The sequence below is a fragment of the Crocodylus porosus genome, unplaced genomic scaffold (assembly GCF_001723895.1).
Source record: "Crocodylus porosus isolate Cpor-Errol unplaced genomic scaffold, CroPor_comp1, whole genome shotgun sequence".
Taxonomy (NCBI): Eukaryota; Metazoa; Chordata; order Crocodylia; family Crocodylidae; genus Crocodylus; species Crocodylus porosus.
Window position 1 is genome coordinate 4,038,463 of NW_017728929.1, and position 15,957 is coordinate 4,054,419.

Below are 15,957 nucleotides of genomic sequence, written 5' to 3' on the forward strand. Positions count from 1 at the left end.
CCGGCCCGCGGCTGACGGGCACGGACCCGGCGGCCGAGCGGGCGCTGCGTGTCTGTGTCCGTGTCCGTGTCCCGCCGCCCTCGCGGGGAGGGGGCCGCAGGGGGTCCCCTGGGCCGTGCCCCGCACTGCCCCTACCCTCTCCTCCCCGCCGGGCCGCTGCCCGACCCCTTTTCTCCTAACACCAGGGACCCCTCGCGCCTGCTCCACACCCAGCCTCTCCCAGCCCCCTCCTGACATGGCAGCCCCTCAGAAACGGCTCTTTGGCTTGCCCTTAGTTCGCCAACAGAAACCCCCGCAAGCCGCTCCTCTGTCACAAAGGCCTCAGTGGCCAGAATGACTTGCGGGCTCTGGATTCCTATTTGAAATCTCTGGGTTTCTCTTGCAAGTCACGCTTGCTCACCTACCGGTGCTCCACGGCACCTGCAAGGGCCTCATGGCAGCCCAGGGTGCTACAGCGCCCTGCTTGGGAGCCACTCTCCGACCTCGCTTGCTCCTGGACTTGCAGTCGTGAGCTGCGGTCACCTTGCAGGGGCACTGGTTGTAGCCATGCTGGTCTAAGGGCATAGGCAGGCCCAGTTCTTTGGGTAGATGCGAGATCTTTTATTAGACCAACTGAGCAGTTGGAAAGAAGATCTCGGCAAGCTTTGGGGCACAAGCACCCATCTGCAGTTTCCCTCTGCCGAAAGCTTGCCAAGAACTTCTTTCCAACCGCTCAGGTGGTCTAATAAAAGATCTCGCATCTACCCAAAGAACCTGGCCTTGATTTCTGAACACTTCAGAGACAGACAAAAGTATTCTGGGGGCCTCGGCTGAAAGCGCACGGCAGATTCACGTGGTTGGTGGTATGACATCTTACGTGACAAGTAGTGACAGGCCATTGGACAACTCCATGATTTATGGTACTGATTTTTCTGTAATGATACATTGCATCATTGTGGGTCATTATGCTATAAAATACAAGACTGTAAAATCAATGCTTAAGGTTTGGATTGGGAACCTGTGCATTATAAGAGCGCATATTTAAGGCTAAGAGGACAGGGATCTGATTTGAGAAAGCCAGTACTGTGTAGTTCCAAGTAGTTATCCACTGAGATCAAACCAGGGAGTAAGAAGTGATCCAGGAATACACCATCTCAGATTAAACTTGTAGTTCATATACTTAATGTTTATTTCTGTTAGCTCTGTGAGGCTGCCACTGAGCTGGGGGTGTGACCGCCAGGACATGGAGGCTATCCCTCCAGCATGCTGTATGTCTCTGCTGCACAATCTGAGTGCGCAAAGAGGACTTCTTTCCTGGCCCTGGAGCTGATAGCCTAAAAATTATACATGGGCTAGGATTTTCAGGTATGATTAATGACTTAACTTAGGCAAACAGGGATCAAGGCTAAGACAATTTAAAGAAACTTGAAAGTGCTCCACAACCTTCCCCCCTTTTAAAGTAAGATCCTTGTAAGATCTGAGGCAGCAAAGCTATCCTCTTCTGAAAAACCTTAGTATGTTATCCCATTGTATGTGCATAGCATTAAAAAGCCCTTATAAGCATGATCTAACTTTTTAAAAATGTTCACAGTGCCTCTTACTAATAAACTACCTACTACTGGGGTCTAGCATTAGCACTTTGCTCTGTGTGTACTGTCTTTAAAATATAGTATATGGGTCAAATGCAATACATTTATCCTAAGTGGCACGTGCATTTTACAATAATGAGGAAAACAGGACATCCATTTTATCATCTCTGATTTTTACTGGCATTCTCCAACTGACACTCTGATCCTGACTTTGCAAAACATGCAAGAGAACAAATCTACCATCTCTGCTTTTGTTGTGCCTGCCACTTCCTAGCACGGCATTCAGCTTTGACACTGCACAACTCAACGACCACCTACAGCAGCTGCTTTGAGCTGCAGGCTCATCACTGAATTTGTCAGCTGAAATTAGCACAAAGGTTCTCTCACAGAACAGGATGAATTAGAAGAGGCTGGGTGAGATTTCAAAGTTTACTGCATTAAAGGAGATCTGTCACAGGCAGAAAATGGCAAACATACTAAGGCAATGAGATGACAAGTCAATGTATCAGGAAGTGAAACATCAACTGCTGTAGAGTGGGAATCTCAAATCCTAGGAAGACTGCAATAACAGTTTTGTTTTTTGTTTTTTTAATGAAGCACACTAGCATGTACTCAGGCAGGATGCTCTCACTACAGCAAAGGAATGGCAGATTTTGAAAGCATAGTTAGATTTGCTAACAGTCCTTGACATTTTCATATCATAAATTGCTATATTCCTACATTAACCATGACATTTTTAATGGTTAGTGCCAGTTTCCTTAGGCTATCTTGGCCAAGCTTGTCAGTAACAACCTTACCTTTTCATTCACACTTAACTGGCTATTTGAGAAAGGAAAGAAGTCTTGCCTTTCTTTGTACTGAAAATAACTTTTGTCCCACTTTGAGGTGACTGCCTCCTAAGATGTGCACGCTGCTGCCAAGTTTTCAAGAAGGGATATTTTCCTTGCCAAAATGGTATTTTGCTTAATTTAGTGTTGCTGCCATCATTCCTCATTTGCCTTAATAGTCTTCTCTACTCCAGTTTCCAAGATTAGCTTTGGAATTCTAATTCTAGTTTCCCTCTGGCAGGATCTCAGACATGAGATGCAGGGTTGTACAATACAATTTGATGGTAATCAGTTCAGTATTTTTATAACCACTTGATTTCAAATAGTTCACAATACTTTTAGAAACATAAAGCATTCAGATTCTGGATGGCCTCTGGGAGGCAGTAGGTGGCATCTAAGGTAACCTTACAGATGATGAGACTTGAAACACAGACAGCTTCAACAGCAGCCACTGATTTTTGACTAACTTGGTTTCTGGGTGCCCAGCTCAACTGTTGCCCTGCAAATCCAGCTGAAGGCCAAGGCAGCTGTGTATACTTTGCTCCTTTAAGTATTGTGGCCAAGATGTCTCAACCTTTGTCTGCATTCTTTTCAACTGGAAGGGCAGAGAAATTCCCCCATCATGACAGCAAGTCTAATGGTTAAAGCCCAGCATAGAATGGTCCTGTTCTTTTCTCTGTAAATGACCTGGGGCTTCTTTTCCTTAAGTGCTGACACCCAAAGCCCACACAGTCAGTAGCAGCTGCAGGATGTTATCTTAGGTGTTGGTTGTAACTCTATGTAGAGTAGGTCATACAATTCCATAACTCCATGAATGCACTCTTAGCCTACTTATGTCAAGGGGCCTGTAGGCCTGTAAAATAAACACTGTACCAGGCTAGGCTTACACAAGTCTGTCCTCAAAAGTTATCAGCAGACCACTCCCCCCCCCCCCTTGCAATGAGGGTCAGTGCATAAACACAAGAGAGCATACAGAGAATTGCTTTATGCTGCCCAATCCCCTGTGCCGCCTTTGTCTGGGTCAGACCTTTGCAGGCTAGATCCAGCTCACGGACCATAGGTTGCCCACTCCTAATCTGCACCATGCAAGGCTAGATATGAATTTGCCTATAATCTGATAAAGTGTTTGGCAACAACCTTGAGCCCCTCTTTTGTGTACCTGGCCCTCCAGGGATGAACAGTTTATTGCTTCAAGATACTTATTCATCCTAGGTACTACTATCCTCTGCTGGATTAAATGAATAGCAGCCACCGAAATAGTATGTGTGGAGACAGTTCAGCCTCTTGACACTTGACAGGACTGAAATGGTCCCTTAAGCCAGCAAGGCCTAGAGCACCTTTGACATAAGTAGGCTAAGAGTGCATTCATGGAGTTATGGGATTGTATGACCTACTCTCATAGAAAAGGGTCTGATGCAGCTTGCTTTTCTGTAAGAGTCTGATGATAAAAATTCTTGTTATGGATAAAAGGGCGCATTCCACCCAAATCTGAAGCCAATGGCTCCTCGTACGAAGAGGAGGAGAAAAACAACAATAAAGTGAAGACAAACCCCAAACTGTTGATGAAAAACAGAAAATTGGCCTAATTGGTAGCTACATAACTTAAGGACTATATAATATTACCACCCCCCCATTCCCTTCCTCGGTCCTTCCCTACTCCTCACCCTAACAATGCTTACGAACTGAAGACATCTCTCCCTTCAAGGAACCTTGCACGCTCTGGAAGCCTGGCCAGCTCCTGAGTCATACTAGGACTGGTAATATATAATTGCTTGCTATGATCTTGCTAAGATTACTGAAACTGCTACATTTATATCTGTATGCATGCTTGGAGTTAATACTTTATAATGCTCAATAAAACTGATTTATTAAAGAGATAAATAATCTCTCTGGGTTCTTGTCTGGAGAAAAGAAATAGGTTCTGGTTTGGAGAAGATAAATAGGTTCTCATTCGGAGAAAACTGAAGCATACTTAAAGGCAGTGTATCAGTCCTGCTATTTGCTCTCTCTCCATTTGGGAGGAGAACCAGATGCCCCCTGGTTCTTAGGGCAACATATGGAAGTGATGATAAAGTTAGCTGAGAATGCAGGAGAGACATGATAAGGGAAAAATCAAGGGGATCCCCTGCTCAGGGAGCAGCTTCCTGAGCCAAGCACAGGAAGCGTTTTGTAGATGGTACCAGGCAGTTTCAACGTACATTTATGAGCAACTTACATTTATGAGCATTTAGAACAAGCTCAGGGGAACTTAGTGTTTACCCTCAAACAAATTCTCCATTATCTTCTCTTTATCACAAGATCAACAGAAATTTTATAGGCAGTAAAATACAAAGGCTGTGAATGGATGTTAACAAGTGATAGTAAAAAACTGACCTTGATTTTATGCTCCATGCTTTATTACATTTGGCTATATTTAGTACTATGTAGTTTTACCAATAGGAAGGGTGGGTACATTAAACATACTTTCCACAATGCCCCACTGCAAAGTAAAAACATGCAAGCTCACAAGACTCCTGATCTGTACCAGACTGATTTAACTGGATTGACAATAAAATGAACCTGCAGGTTATCCCTTCAGAGTTGCTTCCTCTGCCCTTCAGGGCTCCATTTGATAGGACTGGGGCCTTGATTACTAATTTGGAAGAAAAATCTAGTTTAGTGCCTTGCTGTTCCCATAAGTGACCTTGATTTTAATGCTTCTGTTTATCCAGTTCTGCCTACTCAGTGTGCCTGTGAAAGGCAGCTGCAGCAGATAAGTTTCCACTGAAACTACTCATTCCCATCTTCTCTCTCTCCCTCTGGTACACTCTGGGCCACAAGCTGCTATTTTAAAATCCTTAGAAATGATCTTAAGTAAAACTACCTCTATAGGACAGGAAATATTTTTTTAAATTATTTCAAATTAGAGAAATGATGGTGGAACATCTTCTGGGATCCCTCAGGTAAGATACCCAAACTAATATGAAGTAGGCAGGTCACTTCCCTGCCTCAGGTAGAAGCAGGAGACATTGACAAATTCTCACTCTAATTTGGAAGCAGAGGAAAGTAAAAGGTTAAATAGGAGCCTGTGACTTGAGTGAAAGCCAACCCTTAACGTTAACACAGCTGTTAGTTGTCAATTCTGCTGCAAAACTAAGAACCTGTATCATGCCAGAACTGATTCTTAGTTTATAGCCAAAAGGGACCATCACATCATTTAATCTGATCTACAAATACCAGTCTATACCATTTTACCCAGGTATCCTGGCATTGAGCTCAATAACTTGCATGTGACTAAAGCATACCTTACGGAAAAGCATTTGGTCTTGATTTGGAGACACCGAGATGGAGAATCGAACACTTTGCACTGGGAGTTTGCTTTAATGGCTTATCTCCCCCACTCTTAAAGCTGTACTAAATATGAATTTGCTTGGTTTCAGCTTCCAGTCATTTAACTGAATTCTTATTCTCAAATATTTAAAAATGTGAGGCACACCTTTCCCTTAGGAATAGGATATAAACCTTTTATTGTTTCAGCTTTGTCGGAGTTTGTCACTGAAGGGCATTTATTTGTAAACTTGGTTTACGTTAGAAACTACAGATGCTAAGAGATTTTCTGCAGAATAGCAAAAAATCCAGAATCAATGCACTCTCATGTCTTCAAGTAGTACATCATCTCTGCACAAGTATCTTCTAAAATTACAATCACTGAGAACCTTCACCACCTCGTCTTCCTGAACTCCTAGTCCTCATTTCATGCCAAGCCTTCACCAGTGGTTCTCTGTTCTTCCATATGAGTTCATGGCCATAAGTCGCATACCACCTGACAACAACAAAAACAAATCCTCAATTGAAGTTCCATTCTGAAAACATTTGAAGTTGCAGAACAAGAGGGACGATAAATCGTACAACTTTACACAGAACAATAAATGGAACAAGTCAGAAGAGGCTGTAATTGGCAGGAATAGCCCAGGTTTTTAAGAATGTATTTGATAAACTTTTCAAAGAAAATACTGACTTATTTAAGTAGGCTTTCAGGTTTCTTTAGCCGTAATAACTTATTTCTCTATATCTGAATATGCTCCTATTCTGTTAAACAGTAGATAGCTCCTCAAACTTCTGTGATCTCCAACCAAAAAAGGATGCAAGAAATGTTACACCCCATTTAATAGGAAGTCAGAGTGCAATTCTATTCTACTTAGTCCCAATGCCAACTAAGTACGTTGCCACAGAAGTGCTTCCTGTTAGGCAAGTGAGCCAGGAAAAAAACTGCATGAATGATCTCTTGTAAGTGACCAGCAGAATTAATCCACTGGAATAAGGTTGCTGGTATAGCACATGTTCGTAGACAAAACTTCAGGACCAAAGTTTAGTAAGTTTAGTAACCATGAAAAGACCGCACTAAGTGAGGTCAGGCATAAAGTACTTTCACAATCATCCTAATGTACTTTATTAAGAAACCTGCACATGAACTTCTGTATCAGATCTCGACTTCTGCTGCACAGACCAGCAATCATGCCAAGCCATGTAGTGGCTTTCTGAAGTGAACAATTTTCTACAAGGGAATATTGACACAGCACTGCACAAGTGTTCAGGTTGTATGGTTAAAAGAAATGAACTGGTAAGTTACACACCTAGCAGGTGTGTGCTTGTTTGGAGAGCAGCAGGGATCCAGGTTTTCTGTTTGCTGCAAAAAATGCAAATTTTCCTCTTTAACAGAGAAAAACACGGGAAACTACGGGTTTTCCCCTTGCAGGCTGGCAGAGTTCCATACATGCACATAGCAGCCAGGCAGCAGTAGAGAGCAGCTCCCTCCAGGCAAATCTATGGGGGCAGGGCACACAAGCAACATATTGTGGGGAGGGGGAGCACAGGCAATATGGTGGGGGGAGCACATGCCCCCCCAAGACTTCTGCACACACAGCGAGGCAGTACTTGGTGTAGAAGGGAGTGCCATCCTGCCATAGCCACCAAGGTGAGGTGCCCGCTACCCACTTGGCAGCAGTGGAGGCACAATTCAGCTCCACCGCTGCACCTCACCTTGACAGCCATGGCAGCACAGTGCTCCCTCCTATGCTAGGTCCTGCCCACTGAGCCACGGGGATGGCTGCAGCCCCGCACCCTACTCTAGACACAGCAATCCGGGGGGGGAGGCATGTTCCGCCCTCCTCCCCCCAAATCACTGCCTATGCCCCCTTGCCTCCCCTGACGCATTGCCCGTGCCCCTCCCACACTTTCCCTATGCCCACACACACACCCCCTTCCTCAAACACTGTGGGGCTGGAGCCTAGGGGCAACAGGTCAAGAGTGAAGAGCACCAGCAGGGCCAGGGGCCTGTGGGTTGGGAGTGAGGGGCACTGAGAGTCAAAAATGAGAGGCAGTGGTATAGGAAGGGGCAGCATACCGGCATATTGGGGCCGTTCAGCACCACAAAGCAGCGGGGGGGCACAGCCGCAGCTGGACCCGCATCCTGGTGAACAAAAGGGGCAAGGGGAGCTCTGATTTTCCATGATAAAAAAACCAAAATCAAATGCCAAAATATATAGGTGTTTAGAATCTATTTTATTATAATGTTTGAGGCACTGGTAGGCTTCCAAATTGCTTTAGAACTGCAAACAGATCAATACAACATTGCATTCCAGCTGATACCTATAAATATTGTGGTGTTTCATTTTAATCACAGAAAAGCATATATATTTTTATCAGAATTTAGGATTTTTTTATCAGAGAATTTGGGATTTTTAAACAGAGAAAACCAGGATCCCTGGTGAGCAGTAAGGAGGGAGGGAATGGATCATTACATTTTCTGCTCAAACAATTTACTCAACTATCCTGCTCTCCCCCCGGCCTCATGTCAGAGATCTCTCTGTGATACCTGTATTACAATGAACAGCTGATAAACATATTAATGTTGCAGCATTATCACAAAGTGACAACGCAACAAATGTGTTGATGATTTAAGATACGGGGAAGCAAGGAGATAAGACAGCTCAAATTTGCCAAAGTTAAGGAATCAAATAAACAGAAAAGAGGAGGCTAAGCTCAGACAGAGGTAGAGGTGAAGTAAGTGGGAGCTTTGTTCAGATGCTGAGAGTTATAAAACTACCCATATACAAGGTAAATGAAGTATCGCTACTTACAGTGCAATCAGGTACAGATAGGGACCTACTTAAATCATGACAGAAGTTGGTTAACAGCAGCAGCACCTTTAACTTTGTTCTTTCCACCGCACACCCCTCCTGCTGAGTGGCTGAGGCAATTCATGCTAGTGTTTTTGCCTCTCAGCCACTCAACAGCAAGAGGAGACATGCAGCAAAAACAGCGATATTAAAGGTGCTGCTGTGCTGCAAACTTCTGTTACGATATAGGTAGGTCCTAGGTGTAAAGCATGAGAGGGTGGGTGGGAAGGATGGATAGTTTCTAAGGTTCTAGAGAACTGAAGATGCTTTGAGCAATTTAGACACATTACCTGCTGGGTATACTTCTGCGGCATCTGATGAGTTCTTCATATTTTATCTGGCTATACTAAGTATCAAGATGACTCGTTTTACATGTAAAAAGGCTCTTGCTGTGAAGTGTGTAAATCACACAGTGCCACAGACCAATCCAGAAAGAAGGTACTGACTCAGTTAATCTAGTTCAGGGTCTCACAATGTAGAACTGTTTCCCACAAAACTTTTTCTAGTGCTTCTCCCAAGTTAGGCAGAACCCCTGAAGGCTTTACACAGGAAGACAAAGCAGCAAAACTGAAACACATTAGCAGTAATCGTTGGTAGGGATTAGACCTAGACTCCTACTTGCTTAGTGGCTCCCTAAATTAACAATGAAACATGGAGATATGGGAAGTCATCTTGGCTATGCACAGAAAAAGATATTTTCACTTTTCCAGCATGTGCTCTATTAGTATCCTTTGTGCACAGGGAAGCACACGATGGGGAAAGTTAGCCCAAGCTACAGTGTCACTGCAAACAGGATCAGGGGATGGTTCATATAGGTTCACAAAGGTTCTAAATTGTCCTTCTGTATATAGTTATATTATGTCAAAAACCAGTTATGGATATTCCAGGAAGAAATTTCAGTTCTGGTAAGAGAAACACTATTTTACTACTTAAAAATCATTTTAGTAGTCAAAGCACAAGTGGGAAAGATACAGAAACAGCACAGGAAGAATTTACATGTGAAAAATTTTGTGTATTTATTTAAAAATAAATACTTACACACCAAGCAATGCTCCCCCAAGATGTGCTGCATGGTCAAAAAACGTCCAGCCCAGAACGAGCCCTGCAGTATCCATTGCAATAATGGCTTTTAAAGCCTAAAGTGGAAAAAAATTATATAAATATATATATATTAGGGGTGTGCGAAAAAGGTCGTATTCGGATTTGGCCCGAATCGGGGACAGTGATTCAATTTGTTGATTCGGATCACTATCCCCAATTCAATTTGGCCAAATCCGAAACTGAAAATCCGATGCTGATTCAGAGAATCAGAGATTCAGACACAGACATGGCTTTAAAAGTTTTTTCTACATACACTGAGGTAGTAGGCGTAGCTCACGATCGCTGTGATACTGGGGCGCATGGAGCGCCCAACAGGAGTGCGGGGGAGCCCTCCACATACTCAGCCGCGAACCCAGAAATGGACCAGAAGTCCACTTCTGGGTTTGCCAGGCAGCATTTTGGGGCCCCCCCTGTGCCTTCCTGGCTTGGTGATCAGCCAAGGGGGGACCCTAGGTGCCCCCCCCGACCCAGGAGGCACCAGTCACTGAGCCGGGGGGGTGGGAGGAGTACGTAGGGGGACCCCCCACATGCTCCCCAGCAGACCCGGAAGTGGACCAAAGTGCTTCTGGTCCACTTCTGGGTTTGCTGCCAGGCACACTGGGGAGCCCCCCCGTACCCCCAGCCTCAGTGACCAGTGCCTCCTTGGTCTGGGGGGGGACACCTGGGTCCCCCCAAGTATCAGTATTAATCTACCATAATAAAGTACACTTCAATATTGTACCGAAAACATGACCCCTGTATTCAAGTAGGAGTCAAAGTACATATCAATGAGTTTCCAAACCAAGATGTGTTTTATTGTCAAGGTAGAAATTGAAGCTCTTTCATTCGTTGCTAGAAGATGACCTTAACCATTGCCCCAGTGATTTATTTCTATTGCTAGACATTCTAAGCAGCAGCACCCACAGGTAATCATGTTAGGAGATAACTGTTTCTAAAGCAATGGGGTTAATAAAAAATTTTGCTGGTTAGGAGAATTACCTCAAACTGGCTTACACAGTTTACCTTATGGTACCTGATGTTTACTACTCATTCTCCTTCTGTGTGAGTTACTTTTCCTTTAGAGCAGCATGAAATAAGTGGCTAATTCCTACAGCTTAGTCCATAACAGAGCTATATACTATGTGACAGCCTTGAATGACAGTACAATCCAGTAACACATGCACACAGTTCACTTTATTTTCTAAAGTGACTGAATCCTTGGGTTCCCCTCCACATATTTCCTCTGGCTTTAAAAATGTGGTGTAACACACATAGGGGCAAATCTAGAAATTAAACTCTCAAGTTAAAACAAAACCTAGATGTCTGATTCTTGATTGCTGTGAGCCTTCCGTAGTATAACACCAGCACAGAATAAATGCAAAACACTGCCATATCAGTAACCCTTTTTACATGCTTTTCATATTGGTGTAAATGACTGCATTAGACTTGAAGCAACTTAAAACTAGGCCCCAGGACATCAAGCCATGATGTTTTTCTACCTCTGTATATAATAGAGATAAGAAATTCTGCTGAAGAACACATGTTCCAATACTACTGACATGTAGGTTAAATATTTCAAGTATATGACTGTTGTGAAGTCCAAAGGCACTTACATTTCCTGCTGTAAATGTGATCATTGGAAGAAATACAATGGCGAGTTTTGTTTCTGGCATCTTTGTACATACTGCAGCAAGCACAGTCATTATTGCTCCTGACTGTAAATACATTAAAATACATGTGAGATGTGACATTACACAGGGGATTTTTTTTTCTGAGAGTAACTCTATTTTGCCTGTCACTTTCCTTTTCAGATGCAGGCTTGTCACAAGTCTCACAGCACAAAGCAGTACAGTTAGTTTAGGAGAGAAATAAATCAAGAAACCTTTGATTTCTTTCATTATCTGGATCTACAGTAATTATTCTCTTACTGTCGAACCTCTAACAGACCAGATAGAAACAACTGTGTAACCTTTTAAGGAAATGTGCCATTAAAATACTACAGAAATTGATCAATACTCTTCCTTGAATCCCAATGAGCTTAAAAAAGCTCCTGTAGCGCTGCTGAAATGTAACCGCATCTGAAGTGAAGACAACCAGTTTAAAATAGGCTGCAGAGTGGAAGGAGATTGTATCACTAGCCACAAAATCATGGACCAAACTTTGCGCTTTACAGAACATGTACTAGACTCTTCCATGATCTATGTATGGAGAAGACATGGTTTTACAAAATCCCAGCAACATGGCCCTGGTTGAAGTAAACCTGTGTTTAAATGTGCGAGGCAACATCATCAACTTTTTAAAGAAAAGTGAAAGATTCTTAGTATCAGATATAAATGATTAACAGGGTAACTGTTTGGTATGACACTGACTGAAATTCCATCTGTGAACTCTAGTTACCCTGTAGTTTCAAAAAGCAAAACCCGAGTTTTCTTAAACCTAAAAAGTGTGATTTATTATAGCCTTAAAGATACATAAGTCTTGATCCAGTAGCAATTAACACCTTTTGGAAGACAACTGCCTTAATACCTCTTAGTGGTTTGCTTGCTGGCCTAGCAGAAAATGAAAAGACTGCATCTGCTATCTTCAGCAGTTCTGTGGATTGAGAGTTTTGGCAACAGTTCTAATTTTTGAGGAAGGCAGGATGAAGGTAGAAAATTCCCTATAGCCTTCACTGGCAACTCATGTTAATTTCTACCAACTCTGATTATATGATCTGCTCATAAAGCAGAGTTTTCAATCAGAGCATAATTATGCACTGACAGCTTTATGAAATAACATTTGTACGTTTGCAAGTTCAGTTCTACAACTGTTTAAAGACAGGAGGTCCTGCTGCTAAGCACTTGTTTACAACATCGTAGCATTTAGTAGCAAGTGCCAAGAAGTTAAAGGAATATGGGGAATGCCCAGGTCTTGGCTAAGAACAATTGATTGATTACACTCAACTCCACTAATCTTAGCCTGCCTTCCCTGAATATTCCTGACTTTGAAACAAGCTGAATACAGTGCTTTGTAACTACTTTTGGAGATGCAACAAGCTATACAGGGTTTTAATTTTCTTAAGTACTTTACTCACTGCTCCAAGGGATGGGTCAAATCTTCCAGTGACCATTTTACTGACATAACTGACATAAGTGGAGAAAACACCTAAAAAGGTAAAGTTCCTATTAGAAACACTGCCAGTCAAACAAGTCAAAGTCAGAAGTCAACATGCTGTATCTCAGAAAAATATTCAAACTAGCTAGCATGGTAACATTTTTAAGAGGATTTGATGTGGAAACTTAGAGCAGCTGTACTTTTCCCCCACCAGCATCTCTGGTCTGTCTTACAAAAGTACATTTAAAGCTCTGTATTTTATGAATTAACTACATTTTGGTATCATAAAACCAAATAATCTAAAGCAGGAGCACATGTGCCAGAATGTGGCACACAAAGGCATTTTGCTTGGCACTTGCATCTCAGAGAAGGGGCCAGGGCTGTGCTGCCACAACAAGGATCAGGCCCCTTGCAGCTCCCCTGCCATGCACTCCTGGCATACCAACATCTTGTAAGTTGAAGTTGTAGGTGTTTTGGGCACACTGCCCAAAAGCATTGCAGATGCCTGGTCTAAAGCAGAGGTTCTTAGGTTTGAGGCACCCATGTTAGAGTTGAGGCACGTGCTCCTCATTAGATTTGAAGCTCCCCTCAGAAAATACCAGCTCTTAATTTTGACTCAGTTTTTGAATGCTGTAAAACAATAGAGCAATCTTTCTCTTCCATAGAAATCAGAAAGATCACAAGAGGTCAGAATAATTGTAATGCTATTAATTCCTATTTGAAGTTTCTGGGTTTAACCTCTGAATCATGTTTGCAAACCTAACAGCATTAACACTGCATGGCACCCCACAGCACCCCTGAAAGGATCTCAAGGCACCCCAAGATGCCATGGCACTCTGGTTGAGAATCACTGGTCTAAAGTGCTGAAAGTTCTGTATAGTAGCAATTAACAGAATAAGCATGAACAATGTGTCCATAGCCATCACATACATTCATTAATCTTCTTCCCACTTCCTACCTCCACAGATATGTTTACACCATTTCTTTTTATAATTATATTTATATAAGAAGCACAATTTACCTGCAGAAAGGTACACTGCCATGAACTGCTCCCGTCCCCAAAAAGACACAATACTAGATGAAAAACTCCACAAAACATACATGTTTACTGCCATGTGGAAAAAGGAGAAATGACTAAATGTAGACAGAAGCATGGGAGCACAAAGGATTCCTAAAAGAAGAAAAATAAGTTTATGAAAAGAAAATAAAGCATGTTTAGCATTTCTTTTAATTAGCACATGATTTATGGCGTAAGTCTAATTTAATGACACTTATGAAGAAAAATATGCAGAGTAGCTATTCTCAGACTACTTAATAGTTTTATAAACATGCATGGACACACACACTCATACACACTTCTTTCTATACATATTAAAAGCATGGGAGATCAATGTAATGAATGCTAGATTCAGTGTAATAATGCTGAAAAGAAATAATACATTAAAAATTTTTTTAATTGCCCACTAGGAGAGATTTTGGCTTTTTTTTTCAAATGGCCTCCACCATTCTTCAGAATAGAGAAGACATTTTTCTATATATTGCCTAACAATTACTCCTTAGGCTGAGGTCCAAAAAGAACTTAAAGGGTACAAATTACTCCTTAGACCAAGGTACAAAAGAGAACTATTTGTTGCAATGGTAGCCTTGAAAGCAGATACTAATTGGTTTAAGAGCCAACATTTTTAAAAGGACCATAAGACAGCTGAGTGCCTAATTCCCACTGAGAATCAGAGTTGGGTGCCTAACTCCCTTAAGGCTTGGAAACATTTGCCTGAGGGCACAAGCATCTGAGTTTCACTCCTGCACCAAGAGTAAGGGAGCCTGGAGGTTCTCTTCCCATAGCACTCCTCTCCACCTCACTTCTCTCCCTAATGGATAAAGAACCCAGCTGCTTATTTCTTTCTACTTTAAATAACGGTTTTTATCAGTTATCATTTTCAAGACTATTTTACAATAAATGACAGCTGAAATTCTCTTTCATGTGGTCCAAAGACCAGTTTCTCCATGTGAAGAACTGTGCAAACTCTTTCCACTCATAGTTGGGTATATAAATAACATTTGTCTAGAGGTAAGTGAATTCACACAATTCTGCATGTGACAGTAAACATTTTACCTGCACTCATGCCCATAATTTCTCTGCAAAGCAAATATTAACATTAAAAAAATAAGGAATACCTTCAAAACAGCTTTTTACTGATATTCCACAAAATTAATCTTTTTTTCCCCTTCTCCCCAAAAGACCAGGAAAATGAATATTCAATTCTACGACAGGACTCCAGTATGAAAGAACAATCCACCTCACCTCCCACACAACTCTTTACAAGGACAGAAGCTGCTCCATTTTAGGGTTAGTAATTTTCAAAATACGGGACCATAACATTTTGACATTATGATACCAAAATAAACTCTCATTGGTTATTCAGGTTTCTCAAATGGAGTAGTTACCATTTGTATCTCTTTCCATGATTTCCAGAGGCACTTAACTTACCTGTTTGAGATAGCCAGCATACTTTCTTATGGATTCATCACAGCAAGCAATGAAGGCATCTTAAACTGACTTCAAGAAAACTTTTAACATATCGTCACATGGTCTATCTGTACAAAAATCACGTACATCCCTACTGACTTACTAGAGGCAGGAGTAGATGTGAAATACGTAGCCATAATCCGCTGCATAGTAGGTATTCTCCATAAACAGAATACAAAGATGTTTGCAGCTATAATACCTAAGAAAAGATTCAATAAATAAACTAAGTATAAATGCAATATTCAAGAATGCATGATAGAAAAGTACTTCAGACTGTCAACATTTTGCTTATAAGATCCAATAGTTTTCTTTACTACTCCCATAAATTAAATGCTATTTTAAGTTACTAAAGCATGATGGATATTAAAACAACTAAAGCCCTGGCCTTCAGATCATTACATTTATACAATGAAAGTCTTTTAGGGATGCCACATTATGTCTAAACAAATTGAATGCTCCTTTAAAACTTAGAGTTTACAAAAAAAAAACCTTCTAGTGATTCACTTCCAAGAAATCTGAACTAAGTTAACTTAGGTCCTTATAATTTACAAGTAATTTTTTTTAACTTATTGAACCTATTCTGATTGAATAGGTTCAATAAGTTCAGCCAGAGGGTGGTGGTGGACGAGTCGATGTTGACCTGGGAGGGTGTGGGCAGCGGAGTCCCCCAGGGCTCAGTCCTTGGGCCGGTGCTGTTCAACATC

General features: G+C 41.9%; 1 protein-coding gene across 1 annotated transcript in view; it reads right to left on the reverse strand.

Annotated features, from left to right (window-relative positions):
• Window positions 1-5,285: 5,285 nt before the first annotated feature.
• PARL (presenilin associated rhomboid like) overlaps window positions 5,286-15,957 on the reverse strand; it is a 19,544-nt gene continuing 8,872 nt past the window's right edge. The window contains exons 5-10 of the mRNA XM_019542940.1: window positions 15,357-15,452; window positions 13,748-13,897; window positions 12,707-12,777; window positions 11,247-11,348; window positions 9,592-9,689; window positions 5,286-6,197 (exon numbers count right to left, since the gene is read on the reverse strand). Of these exons, the coding sequence (XP_019398485.1) occupies window positions 6,080-6,197; window positions 9,592-9,689; window positions 11,247-11,348; window positions 12,707-12,777; window positions 13,748-13,897; window positions 15,357-15,452 (635 nt within the window). The 3' untranslated portion in view covers window positions 5,286-6,079. The remainder of the gene's footprint in view (window positions 6,198-9,591; window positions 9,690-11,246; window positions 11,349-12,706; window positions 12,778-13,747; window positions 13,898-15,356; window positions 15,453-15,957) is intronic.